General features: G+C 41.5%; 1 protein-coding gene across 1 annotated transcript in view; it reads left to right on the top strand.

Moving 5' to 3' along the window:
- The first annotated feature begins 11735 nt into the window (after positions 1-11735).
- Positions 11736-25046, top strand: part of baalc.S (BAALC, MAP3K1 and KLF4 binding S homeolog) — a 30334-nt gene continuing 17023 nt past the window's right edge. The window contains exon 1 of the mRNA XM_018223906.2: positions 11736-12509. Coding sequence (XP_018079395.1) covers positions 12317-12509 — 193 coding nt within the window. The 5' untranslated portion in view covers positions 11736-12316. The remainder of the gene's footprint in view (positions 12510-25046) is intronic.

Here is a 25046-nt window from a genome sequence, read left to right on the forward strand (position 1 = left end):
ACATTATCTCCTCTGGCATATTTGCAGATTAGGATTTTAGCAGACGTCTTTCTCGCGTTGATATAGTCAATTCCAGTCAACATCAATAAGGTGTAGATTTAATCCTGTTGGTTTTATTTGCCTTCCATTTTCTCCTAGCTACTAAAGTATAATAGAAAGTATAATAGAAAGAGAAAAATCATAGCCGATGTCTTTTATTACTTCCAGTCAACATCAATAAGGTGTAGATTTAATCCTGTTGGGTTTATGTAGGGTTTATTTGTCCTTTATTTCCTCCTAGCTAAGTTTAATACAAAGAGAAAATTACCAGCTCATGGTTTGCCTTTAAAAATGATTATTACAAACTTTGGCCAAAATAAGTAAGCTCACGTGCCACGTCAATGTCCTTTTTGTAAGTGAGTCCTACTCGATCCATTAGCATTCTAAGTATGTAGTGCACTTACAATCAAGTCCCCCAGCAAACAGTGAGTAGTAAGACCAACAGTGCACTTACCCTTAAGGCCTGAACCTCACGGTGCGGCTTCTACCGATCCAATGCGATGAGAAGTGGATGCGATGAGATGGATGCGCCGAATATAATGTAAGTAATAGGAATGTTGGACCTACAAGCTGCGTGCATCCGACACGATGCGACTGTTGGATGCAAGCGCTGCGCGTTGCATCTTCATCCGACAGCCGTGTCGTGTCGGATGCACGCAGCTTGTAGGTCCAACATTCCTATTACTTACATTATATTCGGCACATCCGCTTCCTCTCATCATGTCAGATCAGAACAGGCCGCACCGTGGAGTAGAGTCCTGCATCGGGTCGGGTGCCCGTGGGTTACCCACAAAAACCTGCGGGTCGGGCCGCGGGTCTTCTCAATATTTACTCCTTTTTTCTGATCACGCCTACTTCCGATGATGTCACTTCCGGTTTACAATGACAGCACTTCCTGATTCTTGATGATCCTGGTAGCGATAAGGTACTTGCGGGTCGAGTATCGGGTAAGAATGTGGGTACGGGTTGGGTACAGGTTCGAAAAAATGGACCCGAGCAGGACTCTACTGTGGAGTTCAGCCCTAAGGAAGGAACTCCACGATGCGTTTTGTCCCGACGCGTTGCCATGCAATGAGACGCATGCGACGTGTTGGATGTTGTGAAGGAGAATCGCATGTAAGAACTACATTTATCTAACTGTCGGATGAAACCGCAGCACATTTAACATATACCTGTAAATCATTCCCTGTTTTATAGGCTGAATGTGGCAGCAATAGGCAATATTTGGCTACAATTTGTACACAAAACAAAAGTTTTACTAAAGTTTAACAGTTCAATTTGGATATTCTCTCTTGGTTACTGCAGCATTTTTCTCTATTCTTCCATAGAAGACCTTCTGTTGTTCTTCATTGCTACGGCAAGTGATTGCACTTGCAATTCGAGGCACAAGACAATTTGGCCTTTCGTTAGTCACCTCTTATTGCTTCAAACACTCACACTTCAAAGTGGTGATTATAAGAACTGTTTAATAGTTGACATATTTCTAATTAGCAATCCACTGCATAAGACTGAACGGTGTGACTGAGATTCCCTAATATTAACATTAACATCGTTTACTACATAATAAGGTTATAATAATAACCTTAACATTTTTTTTACTAACTGATCCTTTTGGTATCTCGGTTGGGCTAAACATGGGACCAAAAATCTCACCAGGGTAAGTGTTAGGGCTCTTACACACGGGTGTTTTTTACTGCGCTCCCCTGCGTTCCGCTTTCTTCCATTCAGCCGCAGGGGAGCGCAGGAGTAAACGCACTCAATTATTGTCAAGGGGGCTGTACTCGCACAGACGCATGTAAGCGCCAAACGGAGGTGGGACGCAGCATGTTGCATTCCACCTGCGTTCGGCGCTTACAACTACATGCGTCTGTGTGAGTACAGCCCCCTTGACAATAATTGAATGCGGTTACTCCTGCACTCCCCTGCAGCTGAACGGAAGAAAGTGGAACGCAGGGGAGCGCAGGAAAAACGCCCGTGTGTAAGAGCCCTTAGGGTGTTATCAGTCCTATCACAGACAATACAGTGATGGTTACATATCCACAAGGATACAGGTATGGGACATTTTATCCAGAATACTTAGGACTTGCGGTTTTCCGGATAACAAATCTTTCCATAATTTGGATCTGCATTCCTTGAAAGGGTTGTTCAGCTTTAAATTAACTAGTATGATGTAGAGAGTGATATTCTGAGACAATTTGCAATTGGTTTTTATTATTTGTGGTTTTGTAGTTATTTAGCTTTTTATTCAGCAACTCTCCAGCCTGAAGTTTCAGCAATCCAGTTGCTAGGGTCCAAATTACCCCAGCAACCATGCACTGATATGAATGAGAGACTGGAATATAAATAAGAGAGGGCCTAAATAGCAAGATGAGTAATAAAAAGTAGGAATAACTTTACATTTGTAGCCTAACAGAGCATTTGTTTTTAGGGAGGGTCAGTGATCCCCATTTGCAAGCCGGCAAGAGTCATACATGGAATGCAAGTAATTTAAAAATGATAAAAAAGAAAAACTGAAGACCAATTGAAAAGCATAAGCTATTCTATAACATACTAAAAGTTAACTTAAAGGTGAACAACCCCTTTAAGTCTACTAGAAAATCATGTAAACATTAAATAAACCCAATAGGCTGGGTTTGCTTCCGACAGTCGTGTTGCGTCCAGGCCCGGATTTGCGGCAAGCCGCATAGGCCCAGGCCTAGGGCGGCAAAAAATAGGGGCGGCATGCCGTCCAGCCGCATTATGGGGACGTTCGCGTCCCCGTTCAACTACACCAGCTGCGCCGGCGTATTTTCGCCGGCGCGTTGGGAAGGCGGGCGCTAGGGTCGCGCGGGCGCCTGGTCGGACTGCGCGGCCTAGGGGCGGCCGGAAAAGAAATCCGGCGCTGGTTGCGCAGGATGACAGCATCCGACATTTGTATTTCTTACCTTGTTTTCCGTAGGATCCAACTTGACACCTGCGTTTTGGTTCTGGCACAAACGCAGAGAAATCATCCGTGTAGTTGTACCCTATATCAGGAATGTACAACCTTCTGGGGTAATGTAAAAATAGCAGCAAAATGTGCACCATATCCAGTAAACCATAGCAACCAATCAGTTGGGCTCAATATTTCAAGAAGAAGGAGGAGGAGATCACTCAAACGCAGCTTAACTGCTCGTGATTAATATTTATTGGACTGTTAGACACAACATGTTTCGGGTCTTTGATGCCCTTTCTCAAGTGTCAAAGGCCCGAAACATGTTGTGTCTAACAGTCCAATAAATATTAATCACGAGCAGTTAAGCTGCGTTTGAGTGATCTCCTCCTCCTTCTTCTTGAAATATTGATTACCTTGGATGTTGGTACATCTGTTCATGAGGATTGAAGCATTCGTTCTTATATCGCTATCAGACTCCATTATCTCCAATCAGTTGGGCTGTCTGCTGATTAGTGGTCAAAGAATTCATTTCTTACCAAAATAGATTTGCATAACAAAAATAATTGACGGTGCAGGCAGAAATTGCTTTCTTAATGAGACAAGCTTGTTGTTATTGTAGGTGAAGATATGGTTTCAACTGAAATCCCGGTAATTAATTTGCTAAATTCTCATATTCGTTTGGATGTAGCCGTTGTCTAATTCTCGGATCAGCTGAGCTAATTAAAGGATTAATTACTCACATTTAAATGTATCATCAATATTCCACTCCTATTAACTACAGTAAAAGCGGTCTAAAGCTGATGATGAGAATGAGGAAAAGGACAGGGAGCTGTTTATCTGCAGAAACACTGATGAGATGCTTCCAAGGCTGAATAAGAAAAGTTGAAATAGACAGGACATTCTTCTGCGTTAAAGAGGCCTTAATTTTTTCTTTTTTTATAGCTTTTGAATTATTTGCAGTGGTGTAATTACCGGGGGGAGCAGGGGGTGCGATTGGGCCAGGGCCCGCACCCCCTGAGGGCCACCTGGCAGCTCGCGTTCCGCTGACTTCGACTGAGTTCTGGGCGTACGGAGGGGGCCCAGCTGGAAGTCCCGCACCAGGGCCTGCCCCCCTCTAGTTACGTTACTGATTATTTGCCTTCTTCTCCTGAATTTTTCCAGCTTTCAAATGGGGGGGGTCACTGACCCCATCTAAAAAACATATGCTCTGTAAGGCTACAACTTTGAAATAGTGCCGTCCAACTGGTTCACTTCCCGAAGGCAGGCTCTTCAGAGAAACACGGCTCCCTTTACTGCTCCATACAGTGATTGCACATCTCCCCAGCAGCCAGCAGCCAGCAGCTGCAGGCAGAAGGAATCTTCTCTGTGCCAGGATAGCCATGTTGCGCTGATCTGGAAACGATGCATTTACTATTAGAAAGAGCCTTAAAATAATGCAGGGGGTTCTGGGTTACCCGTGTGCATGGAAAGTATGCTGCTGGTCTGCTATCTTACAGTGGGGACAAGAATAATGAAACCGCTGTGGCCCTCTAAAGAGCTGGAGAAGGAGATTGACACACTGTCAGTGAAGAGCCAGGGAGGAGAAATCGAGCCCAGCAGGATGGATGGTCGCCCTTTCGCCTTTTCTGTAGAGGACAGGAAGTGGAGTTTCTGTAAGTTATTTCTTAATAAAGGCTTTGCTATTTTACATTTTAATTTGTCTTGATGTTTTTCCATGTTTTTTCATTGTATTCTAATGAATTTTTAATGAAATCGTTTGCACATGGATAGGAAACTGGCTACAGGATCGGGTACAGAGGGTGGTTGTTAATGGTACATTCTCTACGTGGAGTAAGGTTTTTAGTGGGGTCCCTCAGGGCTCGGTATTGGGTCCACTTTTATTTAAAGTGTTCATTGTAAGGGTATTGTAAGTAATGTATCAGTGTTTGCAGATGACACAAAACTATCCAGCCCAAATAATTCCATCCAGGATGTGGTATCCTTGCAAAAATGATTCAATGTTGATAAATGTAAAGTCATAGACCTGGAATGTAAAAATACCCAAGCTACTATTACCCATAATGGGACTGCACTAGGCAAATCCATTATGGAAAAGGACCTTGGAGTCCTTGTAGATAATAAACTTGGCTGTAGCAAGCAATGCCAGTCAGCAGCATCAAGGGCAAATAATGTCTTGAGCTGTATAGAGCACTGGTAAGGCCCCATCTAGAATATGCCGTACAGTTTTGGTCTCCCTCACTCAAACAGGACATTATTGTATTAGAGAGGGTACAGAGAAGGGCAACTAAGCTGGTGAAAGGTATTGAAAATCTTAGCTATGAGGAAAGACTGGTCAAGTTGAGGTCACTCACATTGGAGAAGAGGCGCTTAAGGGGAGATATGATAACTATGTATAAATATATAAGGGGATCATATAATAACTTTATTTACCAGTAGGTCTTTCCAGCTGAAATAAGGTCACCCATTCCGATAAGCAGGCCCGGATTTATGGAAAGGCCATTTTAGGGGGGTGGCATGTTGCCCAACCACACCCACATTGGTTCAAAAACACTAGGGATGCGCTGGAGATACAATCATTTTTTAATTTCCCTTGCGCCAATCCCCATTGCTCCTGTCCAGATGATGAAAATTTGCACGAATAAAGGGGAGGAGACAGGGGCGACGAACGGCAGTAGGCCTAGGGGCGCCCACTATGTAAATCCTGCCCTGCCGATTAGAAGAAAAGAGGTTCCAGCTAAATATTAGCTAGTATTGCCTCACTTGCTAAGGCACGTGCTTATTTTTGAATTCCTGATTTGGAGGCAAGTTTTAGTTGCATAAAAAGTGTACTGCCAAACAGACTCACTTGTAGGCTGCCCATCCACAAAGGGAATATCAAATAGCCAATCACAGCCCTTATTTGGCACACCCAGAAACATTTTTACGGAGCTGGCACGTGTGGGAAGTAGGAGCTGATAGATAACCCACTAGGAAGATAAGAGAAGGTGGACCTGACACACAGAGTATTAATCTCCCACAATGACTAAGTACATTAGATTTGATTTATAGAGTTCTCACAGTGGGGCTCTAAGTGCTTTACATTTCTAAGTGTTAGTCACAAATCAATATGAAAACACAGTGTTCTTGAAATAGCTGAATACACAAATGGGTTTCAGGCAAAGCACCTTTTTACACCTGCATTCTACACCTGTATTCAACACCTAAATACACCTGTATTCAACAGAACCCCACTTATAAATAAAGTAATACTGGTTCTTTAATCACAAACAAAACAGCTTGTCTCAGGTCTAGTTTGTATGCCGGTGGCATCTGTCCTTTACACCACCCCTTTATGAAAATGCCAATTTTATTATAGAGAGGGCATTTGCACCCTTTGCAGTTGGTCAAAACTACAAAGGGGATAATGTTGCTAAAAATACAAAGGGCATACATTGTAACACAGTACCATAATAATTTAGTTCAACCTTTTGTCCAAATAAAACCTAACTGCTAGTTGAGTAGGAGGAAGGTGAAAAACCCTACCCGACACCTCTCCAATTGGCTGCAGATTGGATTGAATAATGAGGTGAAACTACCTTTCTTCTAATCGGAATGGGTGACCTTGTGTCTGCTGAAAGGGCCTGCTGGTAAATAAAGCATTAGAGAGATTATTATATGATCCCTTTCTTAAAGTTGTCTAATGTATCAGCCTGTACCACTGATTCAGGGAGAGAATTCCACATCTTTACAGCTCTCACTGTAAAAAAACCCTTTATGTAGATGAAACCTCCCTCGGAATGGGTGCCCATGTGTCAGCTGGAAAGACCTACTGGTAAATAAAGCATTAGAGAGATTATTATATGATCCCCTTAGATATTTATACATAGTCATCATATCACCCCTAAAGCGCCTCTTCTCCAGCATGAACAACCCCAACTTGGCCAGTCTTTCCTCATAACTGAATCTTTCTATATGCTTTATCAGCTTAATAGCTCTTCTCCATTTCAATAATGTCCCATTTGAGTGCTGGAGACCAAAACTTTATGGCATATTCTAAATGGGGCCTTACCAGTGCTCTGTTAATTGGAAAAATGTCCCCCTCCTCCCCTGAATCCAGTCCGACCCTGTCCCTGGTGACGTGACTTTACATTTATCAACATTGAATTTCATTTGCCACTTAGCTGCCCAGTTTGTCAAGTTCCTGTTGCAAGTGCCACATCCTGGATGGAATTAATTGGGCTGCATAGCTTTGTGTCATCTGTAAACACTGATACAATAATTACAATACCCTCTCCTAAGTCATTAATGAACAAGTTAAATAAAAGTGGGACCCCACTAAGAATCCTACTCCAAGTATAGAATGTACCATTAACACCCACCCTTTGTTTTTATTACATTAAGTTATAACAAAGGGATCAAATGGCCTTCTCACAAGAGCTAATGTTCAAAAGGCAGTATACAGTCATATGAAAAGGTTTGAGAACCCCTCTTAATTCTTTGGAGTTTTGTTTATCATTGGCTGAGCTTTTAAAGTAGCAACTTCCTTTTAATATATAACATGCCTTATGGAAACAGTAGTATTTCAGCAGTGACATAAAATTTATTGGATTAACAGAAAATATGCAACATGCATCATAACAAAATTAGATGCATACTGTAAATGTGGGCACCCTGACAGAGATATTACATCAATACTTAGTTAAACCTCCTTTTGCAAATGTAACAGCCTCTAGACACCTCCTATATAGCCTTTGATGAGTGTCTGGATTCTGGATGGGGGTATTTTTGACCATTCGTCCATACAAAATCTCTCCAGTTCAGTTTAATTTTATGGCTGCCGAGCATGGACAGTTTGCTTCAAATCATCCCATAGATTTTCCATTATATTCAAGTCGGGGGACTGTGACGGCCATTCCAGAATATTGTACTTCTCTCTGCATAAATGTCTTTGTAGATTTCCCAGTGTGTTTAGGGTCATTGTCTTGTTGGAATATCCAATCCCTGCGTAACTTCAACTTTGTGACTGATGCTTGAATATTATCCTGAAGAATTTGTTGATATTGGGTTGAATTCATCCGACCCTCGACTGTAACAAGGGCCCCAGTCCCTGAACTAGCCACACAGCCCCACAGCATGATGGAACCTCCACCAAATTTGACAGTAGGTAGCAGGTGTTTTTCTTTGAATGCAGTGTTCTTCTTCCGCCATGCAAAGAGCTTTTTATTATGACCAAATAACTAAATTTTTGTCTCATCAGTCCAAAGCACTTTGTTCCAAAATGACTGTGGCTTATCTAAATGAGCTTTTGCATACAACAAGTGACACTGTATGTGGCGTGAGTGCGCTCCCCTACGTTGCGCTTTCTTCATTCAGCCGCAGGGGAGCACAGAAGTAGACACACTCAATTATTATCAAGGGGGCTGTACTCACACAGACACATGTAAGCGCCAAACGCAGGGTGAGACACAGCATGTTGCATTTTACCTGCGTTCGTTGCATACATGCGTTGATGCGAGTACAGCCCCCTTGACAATAATTGAGGGCGACTACTCCTGTGCTCCCCTGCGGCTGAACGGAAGAAAGCGCAACTCAGGGGAGCGCAGGTGAAACCGCCTGTGTGTAAGAGCCCTTGAGCAGTTACATGTATTCAAATTAGCAAAATTACATGGGTACCCAAACTTTTGCAAAGCCAGTTCTTCACATTTGATTTAATTCATACAACTGAATACTAAAAATCTTTGTTCAGAAAACACTCCAGTACTCAGATGTTCCTGGGAAATGAAAAACATTTCACTGTTATCGTTTTTGTTGAGAGTAGAGTAAATTATTATGCAGGCTGAGAGGGGTTCCCAAACTTTTTCATATGAATGTGTATATATATTTCCTTTGGTGCACAATAAAACAGAATGCTATAGATTTTATCAATGCTGAAGAGGCACAAGAGCTTTCATAGCCGCTCTCTCCCTCTCTATCTCACTAATCCTCTTATGAAACTTAAAGTCCTAATGACTAATCAGTTGGGTATCAACGGCTGAGCACTTAATTGGCTCTCAGCTGAAGACAGTAATGTATGTTCCTTCAGAAGATGACAAGACAGATTTGATAAGAGATTTACAAATTGCTTCTTCGGGCGACTAATCTCCATGAAAAGCCTTCCCGCCGGCTAGAATATAAATTGCTGGTGGGATGACACTCGGATCTCTTTGGCTTTACAAAGTCGTGAGGCAACTTTGGGCGATAATTGGAAAAAAAGCGTTCCAAGTGCCATCCTGCTGTCGATTTTCATTTTAGCCACCAGTCGGGCAGATTAGTCGCCCGAAGAGGAAACTATTTGTCGCTGGGCGACTAATCTCCCGAAATAGCAGCGTGTGTCAGGTAAAGATATGAGTAAATGGTCACATTTTTCTGTTACTTTCTATGGACAGCTGTAGACATTTTTCTGGCACTATTAGAAAACAAAACAAACATGTTATAATACACAGGTTTTGATCATGTGACAGAAATGACATCACTAAGTACCAATTGTCACCTGTGACATCATCAAGCACCATTTATAAGAATATCATTTATAGATGTTAATTGTATCACAATTAATCGCTCTCCCATTATATGAATGCCATTACATAATAAAACTACTAATAAGGATGTTTTGTGCATTTTTTACTCCCCTATTTATGTTGCTTTATAAGAGGTGCCGTCAGACTTGGAGTGAGAATTGATTCATTTTAATACATGAAAACGAAATCTAACGTAAATGTACAGTTGAGGGTTATACTGTATGTGTATATATTTATTGAGTGAATGAATCACTATTCTGTACCCTAGGAGACAAACGGAGGAACACATTGCCTACCTATAGTTTTCAGTGTTACGTATGTTTATTTTCCAGTTACATTATTACAAGATCTGAAACAAATGACTCACTTCCCAGCCGAAGCCTTCTCCTATCATGTCATTTATACATTAACTATGACACCGTATTTTGAAATGTCACAGGGATATAATACTCAGCAACATATTTAGTGTGAATGAAATAATGAGGACAGAGTGTTTAACTAGATATCACCTGCATCATTTGGCGGAAGTGAGCATGTAGAATATACACTGCCTTGCAAAAGTATTCACCCCCCTTGGCTTTTTTACCTATTTTGTTACATTCCAACCTGTAGTTTAAATGTTTCTTAATCTTATTTTCCTAAATGTAAAGAAATCACAATCCCGTCTATTACCATATTGTACTAGGTGAGTATCATCACTGTGTATGTCAATTCAACCCGTGTTCCTCTGAACCTCTGGCATATTAATATTCTGAATGTGTGGTGTAAGAGGTGTAGTTCAACTGCATTGTGACAGGCCAGCTGAGAAGGTTATCATGTAACCATGCTGTAATTTATAGTAGCTAGAAACCTAGTTAGGGGCTAAGAAAGGGTTCATGGAAGCTAAGCATGGGTGAAGAAATGCAGGAGCACGTGAATACCAGTTGTTACTAATTATAATTAGATACTAATTAATGATTAGATTTATTGTATATAGACCTGTCAGGCTGTGCTCTGCACTTTCCTGCACCATGGGCTCTGTGTCCGCTGACTTTTCCTACTGGATTTCCTTCTCTGTTATGCTCCTTGCCGTTTATTGTTGCTTGGATAAAATATGCTAATAAAGAAAGGATTGAATAAAGTCTTATTTCTGTACAGGCTTCTCGACAAAAAGGAATATCCTGGGAGATATATATATATATATATATATATATATATATATATATATATATATATATATATATATATATATATATACAGCTGCAGGTGTGGATTTGATATCTGTGCAGTTTTAAAGGGATGTGATGGCAACTCAACTTTGCTTCTGCTCTGATTCCCCAGAATTATTTTGTTGTCTAAACTAGAGGTGCCTAGTCTGAGAAGTTGATCTCCTTGAGGCGCTCCATGCAGTGAATAAAGTGAAGTGTAGGGGCCCACTGGGCTGTAACCTTACGGACCCCCTCCCAATGTGCGCATAGACATTCCCCAGCACAACACGTCACCCCCTGCCTGATATGTGTCTCTTTTACCATCATCCTCCATTGATGTGGCTGAATGAGAGAAAGCAAGGTAGAGTTTCCAGAGTCCAGGGGAGCAGACTTGGGTTGCGGGGCCAATGAGGTATGGGGCTGACCAGGTTTTTTCCCGGGTGTCTTGCCAGCTCAGTCCAATCCTGCATAAAATCCAATTAGGGTGCTGTATAGTAATCACACAGCTGCTGTCCCTTTATAGAAGACATATTGGTGTGGGGTACAAGGACCTATTTACCTTTGCATACGGCTGTTACTCTGCTGCACCCCTGCAGACTGAGGAGGTGACCCCTAGTATTCACCCCTTTATAGCACTGAAAAGGAAGCCCTCCTTCTGGACAGATTGCAGGGTGCATTTACAAATATGTGCAACATTGCGATGCATATCCGCATGTTTATCACAAGGCAGAATTATTTCCCAGAATGCCAGCGTTATTGTTGCATTTAAGGTTGCCACTTTTGCTGAGGGTTAAAATGGGGCCAAAAGGGCTAGCTGATGATGTGGGGGGCAGGTGTTTTGATTTTAATGCTCCTAATATTGCATCCATGTTAGTGCTTTGCACTTGAGTGTTTAAATGAGCCCTGCAGATGGTAAATGTGCCTTCGGCTACTCTGCCTATAATGGAACATAATAATATGGGCGCTCCCTGATATCTTTACATCATTGTAAAAAATATGACGATTGCAGTAGCCCTGGTTCCTGCAGCAGCAGCCGCCGCATCCTCCCTATGTGCATTGGCATTAATGAATGTGCAGAAAAGCCCCTCTCAGCAGCAGCATCACAGCACACGGAGCTTCAGAGCCGCCCCCTCCCTCACGTTAGGCACTGTAACTCCAGCACAAAGAGCTGCATCATTTCCATGCATGGAGCACAGGATCCCACATCTCCCACAGACGTCAGCAGTGTATGCTGAGCCCTAGCCCACCTCTCACCCACACACAGATGGGAGTAAGGGGGCAGGATCCCTGGGACAAGTCTGGGAATGGGGATGAGCTGGGGATATTTAGGGCTGTAATGGGTTTGGAATTATCATTGCTAGGGAAGCTGCAGGCAGGTGAGCAGTAATACAGCAGCAGCTTCTGCTTCTCAATCCAAGCATCGCTGAGGCGGGGAGGACCTTCAACTGGGGCTGGTGGTACCTTCCCTAGCTGCTTATAAACATGTGCCCAGGAGTCTATTGAGATCTGTACTCCCTACAGTGCACCCAGCCTCTTCTTTGTAGGGGGTCTGGTCTTCATTCTGATCCCTCCCTCATTTCATATTAATTTGACTCTCGGAGTGCCTTGATCCACACAGCTGCTGTATCAGCGAGGAGACTATGGGCTGTGGGGGGAGCAGGGCTGATGCCATTGAGCCCCGGTACTATGAAAGCTGGACTAGAGAGACAGAGTCAACTTGGCTGACAAGTACGGACACAGAGAACCCCCAGGCTGGCTTGGGACACCCTGGTCAGGAGGACCATGGCACTACAGAACCTGGAATGCGAGACAAGAGAGGCTCTATCCATCATGGTGAGACAAGTCATAATAGCAGCCTATCCTCATCCAATCATCCATACTTATCCCACAAACCCATGTCTTCTTAACTGTTCTGTTTGGTCCAAAAAGTCTTGGGTGCTGTGGGAAACCAACTTCATTTGACAACATTGCTTCCTCATCCATCTCCTCTTCATCATCATCATCAGCAGCAGCAGCAGACACCTGCCAACTGTACCTTTCCACTTACTGCCTTTCTATAGACAACAACTGGGAATAAGCCAGAGGTGGAACCCATACATGCCAACTGGTTTAACCAGCATGAAAAACGAATTTGTTAATCTGTGAATGATTAGGATGTGTTACTATGTTCACTGATGTTCAACCTGGGGACCTCCAGCTGTTGTTGAAGAACAACTTACAGCCTCTATGCCATGGATGCTATAAATTGTCCTTCAACAACAGCTTTCCGTTATAAATCTCAACGACTTGTTGCAACTCCCATCATGCCCATTTAACGACAAGGCACAGCTGACAGAGAGGGTCTTATAGAAATGCTGGAAGTTGTAGTTAAACAAGTCGTGAGGACTTCATGGTGGACATCCCTTCTCTGGATAATGTATGCTTATTATGTGCCTTGGTGATAATTGGTAGGTGTAAGCTTTATCAGAAAGGTCTATATAAATACACCTGTAAACCTTCAAAGTAATGCTGCCCCTGTTTACGGTATAAATCTCCAGGGCTAGGGCTTGAGCATGTTCAGTTTGCTCCTCTCCCTCTCAACCCCCCCCCAGAGCTATGAGTGAGCAAAGAGGAAGTGATGTCACACCAAGCTAATATGGTAGCTGCTATCCTAAACAAACAGAGAGAGTTTCTAGAGCTGTTTACTCAGGTATGGTAAAGCATACCACTGAATACCACTGTGTACCTTGATTATGCTACACAAGAGTAAGGAATGGCTGCAGTTAAAAAATTTACACTTCAATTTTGGCAAAAAGTTCTGTTAAATCTTTTTTCGACTGGTGAGACCACTATAGGGAAACCCTGCTTAAAGGAGAAGGAAAGCTATCGAACAGTTTCTGTTTATGTGCTGAATACCACTGTGTACCTTGATTATGCTACACAAGAGTAAGGAATGGCTGCAGTTAAAAAATTTACACTTCAATTTTGGCAAAAAGTTCTGTTAAATCTTTTTTCGACTGGTGAGACCACTATAGGGAAACCCTGCTTAAAGGAGAAGGAAAGCTATCGAACAGTTTCTTGTCAATAGATTAGCCACTATGGTGCAAGCTATAACACTATGTTTATTCTGCAGAATGCTTTACCATACCTGAGTAAACAGCTCTAGAAACTCTCTCTGTTTGTTTAGGATAGCAGCTACCATATTAGCTTGGTGTGACATCACTTCCTCTTTGCTCACTCATAGCTCTGGGGGGGGGTTGAGAGGGAGAGGAGCAAACTGAACATGCTCAAGCCCTAGCCCTGGAGATTTATACCGTAAACAGGGGCAGCATTACTTTGAAGGTTTACAGGTGTATTTATATAGACCTTTCTGATAAAGCTTACTTAGTCTTAGCCTTTACTTCTCCTTTAATGTTTGGTATCATTCATAACCTATTGGACAGAACTCATGCTGTTTAGACTGGGTCTCCACAATCCCCTTTAACCCTTTAACTGCCAGAAATGTAGACTTGAAAGGGCCCGTTTACAATAAGAATAATTGGGCAAAAATAGCCTTGTAACGCTATTCTTTTCGGGTATTTGCTCCTCAACATTCTCCTTGCACCTGCACATATTTGCATCAAGTGCTATTGTGTCTGCCCCGTCTGCTGATTAATAAAGCTCAAGTGGCGCCTGTTGATGAAGGAGAATCCTGGAGTTAGCCCCACCATAAATGTGGCATTAATTCCAGTGTGAGCTGCATCAATAGGAGCAGCTTACTTGAATGGACCTAAAGAATCTGGGAAGATGTAATTTTAATGTTCCGCTTCTGATAATAATCCCTGCTCTAATTGTGTCTGATTCATGAACACATCAGCTGCAAGTATGCTGGAATTGTGGGGAGAACGCTGCATTATGGGTAAAGACATGACAAATGACACCCAAATGCGCAGAATTAGTTCTAATCTACTTTTTATTCTCCTTTAATAAAGGTTCAGCTTTATTGATTGAGGGCATGTTCACACTATAGCATAAAGTCTGATTGCAGTTGGTCTGTTGGTAGGGCACATACAGTATCAACCCAGCACACCTTGTATGTGTGTAATGCCAGTAAAAGGAGCTCTTGTTTGTATTATTTGGAATGTGTTGGGTTTATTTTTCTTTATATATACAGCATGGGGCTTATTGTGTACATAGAACCCCCCCTTCTGAATGCATATTATATATGCATTTATATTTATACATATGATTGGATTTTGCAGTGCTGTTTGCCTCAGCTTGAGAACTGCCTATAGACTCCAAAAGAACAGCACCAACTAGTGGTAATAAATATATTGCTCCGTTATATTAAGTTAAACTGTGTGAAAGTGTTTGCTCTGGTGTCCCAACCTGTGACAGAATTTGAAGTGTAACTTCAAAAGGCCCCCATATACGGGCCAATAAAAGCTGCCGACAGATCGAGACGGCAGCTTATTGGCTCGTGTGTGGGCGACCCCGATCGAGATCTAGCCGAAAGCCAGTCAAATCTGGATTGGGCAGGTTAAAAAATCCTGTCAGATCACAGGCTCATCTGTGCATTTATGCTGTCCCGTGATCCAACCTCCGATATCGGATGCATTATGATCCGATCATTGGGCCTTAGGGCCCATGTTTGGATCAGCCCGATATTGCCCACTTCAATGTGGTAGTGATAATACTCTATAATAAAGATAGCTACAGTCCTAGCATAACAGAACTACATTATGTGAATGAAGGGCGATCACTATTATAATTAAGCAAGATGCTTTCCACACCTAGCGACCCTCTAGACAGTGTTTCTCAAGAATGTTTTGTCTTCTTCTCTTCAGATTTCTCCAAGGCTTACTCATGATTGTTATTAATGAATCTACACATCTAGTTGCTGGTCGTCCTCTTCTCTGACCATAATTGTCTTTTCCAGTAAACCAGGCCATCTCATAAAATGGGCAAAATAAAATAGTATTTGTCTTTAGTTATTTCTTCAAGAGGAAAGTATGGCTTCATTTGGTCAAGGATCCTAGAAAACCTGAATCCAGGGGCCCTGCTGATATAATGAGAGGGCCGGTCCCTAGACAACACAAACTAAAAGGTTCATGTTGATTAATATCTACAAAAAAGCACAGTTACTAGAAAGTAGAGATCAGATGAATCTGCTGAATCTGCTAGAAAACATAATCCAAAGAACATGCTGATTTAGCGATAGGGCTGGCCCCAAGAAAAGGAACATTCTAGGGCCATGCTGATGAATATTTAAAGGAGAAGGAAAGGCTAAAATTAAGTAAGTTTTATCAGAAAGGTCTACATAAATACACCAGTAAACCCTCAAAGTAATGCTACTCTGAGCCCTCTGTCATAAGAAACACAGCATTTGTTTCTTTCTATTGTGTACTCATGGGCTTCTGTATCAGACTTCCTGTTTTCAGCTGAAACCTCCAGGGCTAGGGCTTGAGCATGCTCAGTTTGCTCCTCTCTCCCTCCTCCCCTCCCTGCTGTAAACTAAGTAGAAACCCTTGGCCCTTGTCTATGGTACTGAATAATATGGCCAGTAACTAGAAATCAGAGGGACCTGCAGATAAGTATTTATTGGGAGGCCCACAGAAAAGAGAAATTAGAGGGTTATGCTGATGAACATTTAATGAGGGCGGTTTCTAGAAAGCAGGAGTCCAAACCCCGGCTGAAAAAGATTTAATGAAATTGCTAGCTCCTAGAAAACAGAAATCCAAGTACCATGCTGAGGAATGTGTAATGAGAAGGCCAGTTACTAGAATGCAGAGATGGAAGGGTCCTACTGATGAATAATTAATGAGAGGGCTGGCCCCAAAACACAGAAATCCAAGGGCCATGCTGATAAATATATACAAGGGCCAGTTCCTAGAAAGCAGAAACCAGAGGGCTTTGCTGGTGAATATTTAATGAGAGGGGCTGTCAAATGAACTCAATGAGTTCTGCTAATGAAAGAGTTGTTGGAGCAACTGGAACTGAAACAGCTCTGCTAACTTATCTTAAAAGAGTGAGACTGTGCCATTAGAGTGCAGATGGCCCGACTAGTAAACATTTAATAGAGAGAGAGGTAGGGACACTGTTAATAAAAACGGAATATCAATACTTTATCTTAAATGATATATGATACTGTGCACCATTTTTCATATTTCAGGATTTATTGATCTTAAACTCTTTGAACTGAAGGCTGTAAAGTGACGTGTTGTAGGCAGAGACTGGGAAATGGCTCTTTTCACTCTTTGAAAGTGAATTGCAGATAATGATGAACAACCAAACTCACCGAGTGTTAGATATAGGCATGCAATTCACATATTACCAATACACATTGAGTTCAGTCTTCAGATATCCCACCAAGAGCGAGTGTTCTAGGTACCTGTAGGAAATGCATAGAATTCCTTTCCTCATTACATGAGTTTTCCCCCTGTGCTTGTGCTGTATTGTTGGTGTGATTTACTTTCATCTTCTGGATAATTGGTGGAATATATCTGCATGTCTCGTTTCATGCCACCGTCAGTCTCATTAGTCATGGCATTAATGATTTATGGAGCTGAAAATTAGGAGCTGAGCTGGTGCATGCTCATAGCCATGTTTATTCAAATCCTGTCAAACTTTTCAGAGTGTCTCCTCTATAGAAACAAGGTCATCCCTGAACTCCTGGGACATGCTGGGAGGAGAGAATCATTATAGAGGGACACCAGTCCAGTAATGCTGGGGTACTTTGTTATGAATATACATAAGTGTAATTTAGGAACACAAAGGCAAAGTGCAACAAATAATGCCTTCCCAGCTTCCTTGGGTGACCTCTAAATACTGTCAGCTTCTTCGAAATTTACTTGGCTGATCCTCATATAAATGCCTTGCCATTCTTATAGCAGAATGGTTGAATGGTGTTTTTATTTTAATTCTCTGTGTTAGGTAAGATTGAAAAACACTCTCAGAGGGTCTCAGGGACTTGCAAAGGAGCTTATACATCATTATAAACCAATACAGCTGTACTGAATGTCTGCCGTAGCGCTGCAAATGTACAGCTGAACACCAATGAGTTGAATTGGATGCTCTGAGTATGAGTGATGCTTCATGTGAATGGACAGATTGTGTGGGATAAAAGAGTCTTACCTCTGGCCAAACTGTATGTATCTGTGCCATTAATGTAATCAGCAGTTAAGGCAATATTGAAATTATACGTTATTATGAACATAGAAGAATTTCAAACATCTTAGACTGATTCATTTAGAGGCATGGACCTTCACTCAATGAGACCCTGGACCTCATTCTGGAATTGCAGCCTTGTGCATCATAATCATGATTTATGACCATTCGAACATTTAGGAGGCTGAGAGAAAGCAATCAATGTATGTCAATCAATGTACTAATGTATTGGTTAAGTCCTCATGTTGGCAGAAGCTGACCAAATGTCTTTGTGAAATGAAATCACCTTCATAAAATAAGTAATGGTAAATAATATATGGCACAAGTAAAAAGTGTGAAAATAACACCTTTATTGGAACTCTGTATTGGGTCCCTTTTGGTCCCTGTCTTGTTTTACAGATGCCAAATCAAGCAAGACTCCTCTATTTATACACCCATAGCTGCCCCACCCCATTTCTGACATCATAAAGTGGGAAGGGCAGAGCGAACACCTATAAATAGAAGCTGCTGGAGGTGGAACCTGAGGGCAGGGCTGCCATCAGAAATCACAGGGCCCCATACAACAACATTTTCTGGGCCCCCTGGTCCCCACCCACCTCAGCTCCCAAGCCCCACCCCAGATCAGTGCCAGCCCACACCACAGTAAAAAGGACACACAGACATCAGCGTTAAAAATGGTAAACCCCCCAAACACAAGTTATAAAAAGCCATTGGTGATCAGGGCCCCCCTACAAGTTAAAAAAAATCGTTGGCACAGGGACCCCCTTAAAGGTTTTTTAAAAAAATATTGGTGGCTATGGCCCTTCTTACAAGTTAAAAAGAAACACTGGTGGTCAGGGGCCCCATAAAATATTTTAAAAAAACATTGGTGGCCAGAGCCAATATAGTATTAACATAATACACTGGTGGCCAGGGGATTAATAAAAAAAAACACATTGTTGTTCAGTGGAACCTACCGTAGGCTCCTTTTTTGGCTTTGGGTCTTTTCAAAGCTTCAGGTCTTCAGCTTCGGCTCCTTTCATGGCTTCGGGTCTTTTCGTGGCTTCAGGACTTCAACTTCTGGTCTTTTCATGGTTTCGGGTCTTTTCGCGACTTCTGTTCTGTTCGCGACTTTGGGTCTTTGGGACTTCGGCCCTTTGGTGGTTCGGGACTTCGGCCGTTCAGCCATGACTTAAGTGCTGTCAAGACCGGCAAATTTGAAAAGTTCAGCACAGCCAGGCCCTCCTTTAGGACTGGGACCAGCACAACAGTAACCCTGTACCCGCTGATGGCAACCTGAAGGAGGTGCTCAACCTGTACCCGTCCAACCTGTGGGTCCCAGGGATTTTGAGCCCTCCCGCACATCACTAGTTCCTTGCACTGACTCACAGTAGGATGTGGTTATCCTTGCCTTCATACAGGAACCCCTGGAATGAACTGCAGTTCCCTGTCAGGTCCATCAAGCTGTTGATTGCCCAGCCACAAGATTGGTTAAAGGCATCATATTTCCTCCAATTTTTTTTTACAAAATGAAAGCTCAGAACTAGCCCTTATTAAATGAGTCATGTCTTAGTAATACAGTATACTGTTCTCTCCATTCCCTTATTTACTTTCCAACATGAGCCTGTTCTTAAAATTACTGCTAATTTAGAAACCGTAAACAAATTATTTGTGATAAATGCACTTTACAGGCTGCTTAGCTGAGTAGCAGCATAGGGATTTATGTTGCCTGTGTGCTCCAGGCCTTGCACCAACCTCTAATAATAGAGAGATATTACAATGATGGGTGAGGTCAGCAGCAGAATGGGAGAAAATACCATTTATATGAAATTGTGTTCCCCTGAGATTAATGCAGACAGATATAAAGTTGCTCAAGGGCACAGGATAGGTCACAGGAGCACAATACATAGATTGGCTGATGGTTTATTTTCTGCATGATTTCACAATAAAGATGGTTTTAGGGTTACAGAAAACCATGTGCCCAATCCCTGACTTCTGATCAGCCTGTTTGTTTGTAAAGGAAATTGTATTTTCGCTGTAGGGCAGTAGGAATGGATGGTTGGCCTTCATGCATTTAGTGTACTTTCCATGGCTTCTGGGCTGTAATACATCGCTAACCCGAAAACCTTCCATGCTGTGCTACACATTTTTATTGTTCTCCATGCTGTGCTACACATTTAGAATCAGTTTGTTGAACAATAAGTCTGTGCAAGAGTCAAGGGAACAGTTGACTTTTATATTAGGAAAACCCAGCATCCACACACACACCCCTCCCTACTTTCATATACATTATATATACCCATATCTATACTAACTATAGAGCTTAGTATCACAATAGCCTTTGATTTTATGTCTGTCCAAGAAATTATCCAAGCCATTCTTATAGTCATTAACTGAATCAGCATCACAACATCACCCGGCAGTGCATTCCACAACCTCATAACCTGTATTTATCAATATTGAACCTCGTTTTCCAGTTTGCTGCCCAGTTTCCCAAAGTTTCTGCAAAGTGGCAGCATCCTGCATGGAACCAATAGTTCTGCACAATTTAGTATCATCAGCAAAAATAGAAACAGTACTTTCAATGCCCACCTCCAGGTCATTAATAAACAAGTTGAAAAGCAAGGGACCTAGTACAGAGTCCTGCGGTACTCCACTAACAACACTGGTCCAATTAGAAAATGTTCCATTTACCACCACTCTTTGTAGTCTATCTTTTAGCCAGTTCTCTATCCAGGAACAAATACTATGTTCCAGGCCAACATTCCTTAATTTAACCAGGACCTTCTGTGTGGCACTGACGTCAGACTAACTGGCCTATAGTTTTGAGGCTGAGAACGAGATCCTTTTTTGAATAGCGGCACCACATTAGCAATTCACCAGTCTCTCGGCACTATTCCAGACCTCAATGAATCCTGAAAAATTAAGTAAAGAGGTTTGGCAATCACAGAGCAAAGCTCGCTAAGTACCCTGGGAAGAATACCATCACATTGGGGCTCACTTGGCTTCCCAGGATTTTTGGGAAAACCCCAAAATCCATCAGGCTAAGGCTATGGGTGCTGTCCTCTACTTGGAGGCAAATGATTGGGGCGTTTAATAGAAGCAACTTATTTATCTGTTCCTAACAGTGTACTAATGTGGGATAAATAGGATAAATCAGTAATCAGTGGGACCTAGGCTTTTTGCAGATAAGATTTTATTTCTCCCAGTGTCAGACTGTGGGTCAGGGGCTGACTGGATTGCTGCTACAGGGGGCCCCGACACCCCAAACAAAAGAGAGGGGATTGATCAATACACATTCTTTAGTCCCCTGTTTTGTAACTAATTTAGTATCAATGCAAATGCAATGGTTTTTAGCTACAAACTTATGATCATAAAATTGGCAAGCCCCTGCACATTCCCTGGCCCCCCTGCCCCAGTCCGACTCTGATTACACCATACATATACATATATATATACATATATAACACATTTAAACTAAAAAAAAGAGAATTGTATTGCCATGGGTTATAAGCTAAGAGTGGTAACATCAATGGTTAGACATTGCACGAGTTATTTGTAAATTCAATGGCAAACTGGAGATTCCTTTAAAGTCAACGAATAAATAAATCCTTAAAACTACATACAGAAAATAGAGATACAGGTATGGGATGCATTATTCGGAAACCCATTATCCAGAAAGTTCCGTATTTTTGGAAAGACTATCTCCCATCGACTCAATTTTAACCAAATAGTCCAAATTTTTAAAAATGCTTTCCTTTTTTCTGTAATAATAAAACAGTAGCTTGTACTTGATCCCAACTAAGATATAATTAATCCTTATTGGAAGCAAAACCAGCCTGTTGGGTTTATTTAATGTTTACATGATTTTCTAGTAGACTTAAGGTGGCCATAAACGCACAGATAATATCGCACAAAACACATTCTCGTATGATATTCAGTGCGTGTATGGTGGGAAAAGAGCCGACCGATATCGGAAGAAGACTTGGACATCGTTCGGCTCGTAGATCGGGCTGGACAAAAAATTTTGATCAGGTGCCTTTGAAGGGACCCAAACATCGGCCATTGTTAGTGCTGAATCGTCAGATACAGGTAGAATTCTATTGTTTCTATTTGTATAGCTCACAATTCAGCTCTACGCGTGTGTAGTGAAACGAACGATCTTTCTTGGAAAGATCTTTTCCAAGAAAGATCATAATTATTACGTCTATGGCCATCTTTAAGGTGTGAAATCTGTTATTTGGAAAACTCCAGGTCCCAGGCATTCAGGATAACATGCCCCATAAAATATTTTAGCTGTGGCCTTTTCCACGTAATTATTATAATACAGAAATGAAACTATACATATACATACAGGGGCACATTTACTTAGTTCGAGTGAAGGAATAGAAGAAAAAATACTTCGAATTTCGAACGTTTTTTTGGCTACTTCGACCATCGAATTGGCTACTTCGACCATCGAATTGGCTACTTCGACCTTCGACTATGACTTCGAATCGAACTAAAAATCGTTCGACTATTCGACCATTCGATAGTCGAAGTAATGTCTAAATAGAAAAACTTCGACCAAGTACTTCGCCACCTAAAACCTACCGGACATCAATTTTAGCCTATGGGGAAGGTCGCCCTAGTCTTCCTAACAATTTTCTGTTCGAAGGAAAATCGTTCGATCGATCTAACGATTTTTTCTTCGATCGTAGGAAATGCAGTAAATCCTTCGGCTTCGATATTCGAAGTCGATGGATTTTACTTCGACGGTCAAATATCGAGGGTTAATTAACCCTCGATATTCGACCCTAAGTAAATGTGCCCCACAGTATTTCTCCCTGTTAAGAGAAACGTAAGGATTTATTTTCCTATTCTATATCTTATGTTTCCCAGGCAGCTGCTGAGATTCCATCCATATTTTTTCCTCCTGGTGTTGGAGAATTGCTGGAAAACAAAGGGGAAGAATTCCTGACTGTTCTTTTCTAATGACTGATCCGTGACTGCTTTTTATTCCAGTCAGGTGGAGCAGGCAGGAGACCTTGGGAATTTCTTCCTGACGTGGCTTACTGTAATTCAAGTAGCAGGATTTGCAGAGCTTTTCTTTTGTGTTTTATTTCAGACACATTCTCTGGCAGGCGCAAGGAGGCATTACTGGAGCCACAGGCCTCATCTGAAAAGAACCCCGCTTTGGTGACATTGCTAGGGGGATAGTAGTTTGTAATAATGTAATAGCTTAAGCGTGTGATTTTATTTCAGTTCTCTTTCCTCACGGCTTAAGTGAGATTTAACTGTGACTTGACTCCAACCAGCCGCCTAAATTAATATTACACACAGGTTGGCACGTGCCGCTGCTACAGCTTTGATATTAACTCTTTTTATTAACCTTGCTAAAGATTCTGGTTAATGCATTCAGAAAATTACTTTATCCTGAAAAATAGAGGGATACTGAATTTCCTAGGGCAGTGTAAATTGAGGTCATGAAGACTGTGAGTGCTGGGGTGAGGTTAATTAGGGGTGTATAAAACTACTTTGGTTTGTTACCCACTTTGGCAAAGTCAGTGAAGCAAACTGAATTAAAGGTAAAACCTGCACTTCAATTTAACTCATCCCTTCCCATCTCCATAATCACTGTAACCCTATTTACACAGATGCATTAATTACTGTCAAGGATAATAATTCTTCAGACACTTTTGAGTTCACATAGTGATTATGATTATAATTTTTCCCTCAAGATCACAAATATAATCAGATAACAAAGATAACCAGAGAGTTTCACAGACTGACTTCATAATCTGTCAAAGACATACTGCACTCTATAGTTTAGGTTTAAGATGCACAATAATATATACAGGAGATATGCAGCTCATTGGTGCTACCTGTGTCCCAAACTCACTTCACTATCTATTTCAGGGGTCCCCAACCTTTTTAAACCGTGAGCCACATCCAAATGTAAAAAGAGTTGGGGAGCAACGCAAGCCTAAAAAAGTCCCTTGGAGTGCCAAATAAGGGCTGTGATTGGCTATTTGGTAGCCCCTATGTGGAGTGGCAGCCTACAAGAGGCTCTACTTGGCTCTATACTTCGTTTTTATGTAATTAAAACTGTCTTTCAAGCCTGGAATTCAAAAATAATCACCTGCTTTAAGGACCCTGAGAGCAACATCCAAGGGGTTGGAGAGCAACTTGTTGTTCACAAGGTACTGGTTGGGGGTCATGACCTAGTTAGCACATGTGATGTAACCAACAATAGCAAATACGTTGTAATCACAATAGCAATCATGCTTGTGAATTTCAATCTGTAGAACCAGTTGAACAAAAGGCATTGAAATATTCACATATAAAGTCTATGCTGATGATAACTGATGATAAACCAATGTCCATTGAAGTTTCCATCCACTGTCAAATAGGTCCCAGGATCTTTATACACTAAACTGATGTTATCAGACTTTACCAGAAGATCGCAGTCTCCTGGCTTTAAAAGTTAGATTTACAGTTCTACTCAACTCCCCAATTACTTGTTAGCAGTCCTGAGTTATTAAGGGACATCTGTGTCTAACATACAGCAAACCATGCAAATGTGATTTATGAATCCTGTCGAGAAAGGCTGTGACCCCAATATGGAAAGAAATGTAATGTAAATTGAGATGGATATGTTACCAGATGAATACTTGTTTACATGAGTGCAGCCCAGCATTACCGGGAACTGTTCATTTGTAAGAAAAGTATTATTATTATTATTATTATGCACTTGCCATTTTAAAAGTAAAGATTTTAATATATTGTTTGAGAGAGGCGTTTGAAACCCCAGGGACACACAGGATTACTCCGCCCATGCCCACCCTCACGCCCAAGCCCCACCCCATATCCCGCCCACTCCACATCACAGTTAAAAGACCACACAGACATCAGCGCCTAAAAAAGTAACCCCACACACACGTTATAAAAAGCTATTGATGGTCAGGGCCCCCTTATAAGTTAAAAAAAATCGTGGCCCCAAAAAAATGTAAAATAATTTTTTTTAAATTTAAAAAAAAAAAAAAAACTTTGGTGGCAGGGGCCCCCTTACAAGTTAAAAAAAAATTGGGGCCCTAAAAAAAATTTAAAAACATTTTTTTTAAAAAAAAAAACATTGGTGGCAAGGGACCCTTACAAGTTGAAAAAAATTGGGGCCCCAAAAAAAGAAAAAAGAAATTTAATTTAAAAAAAAATTGGGGACCCAAAAAAAATTTCAACATTTTTTATTTAATTTTTTTTTTAAAAAAATAAAAAACATTGGTTGCA

This window comes from Xenopus laevis, chromosome 6S (genome assembly GCF_017654675.1).
Source record: "Xenopus laevis strain J_2021 chromosome 6S, Xenopus_laevis_v10.1, whole genome shotgun sequence".
NCBI classification, from domain to species: Eukaryota; Metazoa; Chordata; class Amphibia; order Anura; family Pipidae; genus Xenopus; species Xenopus laevis.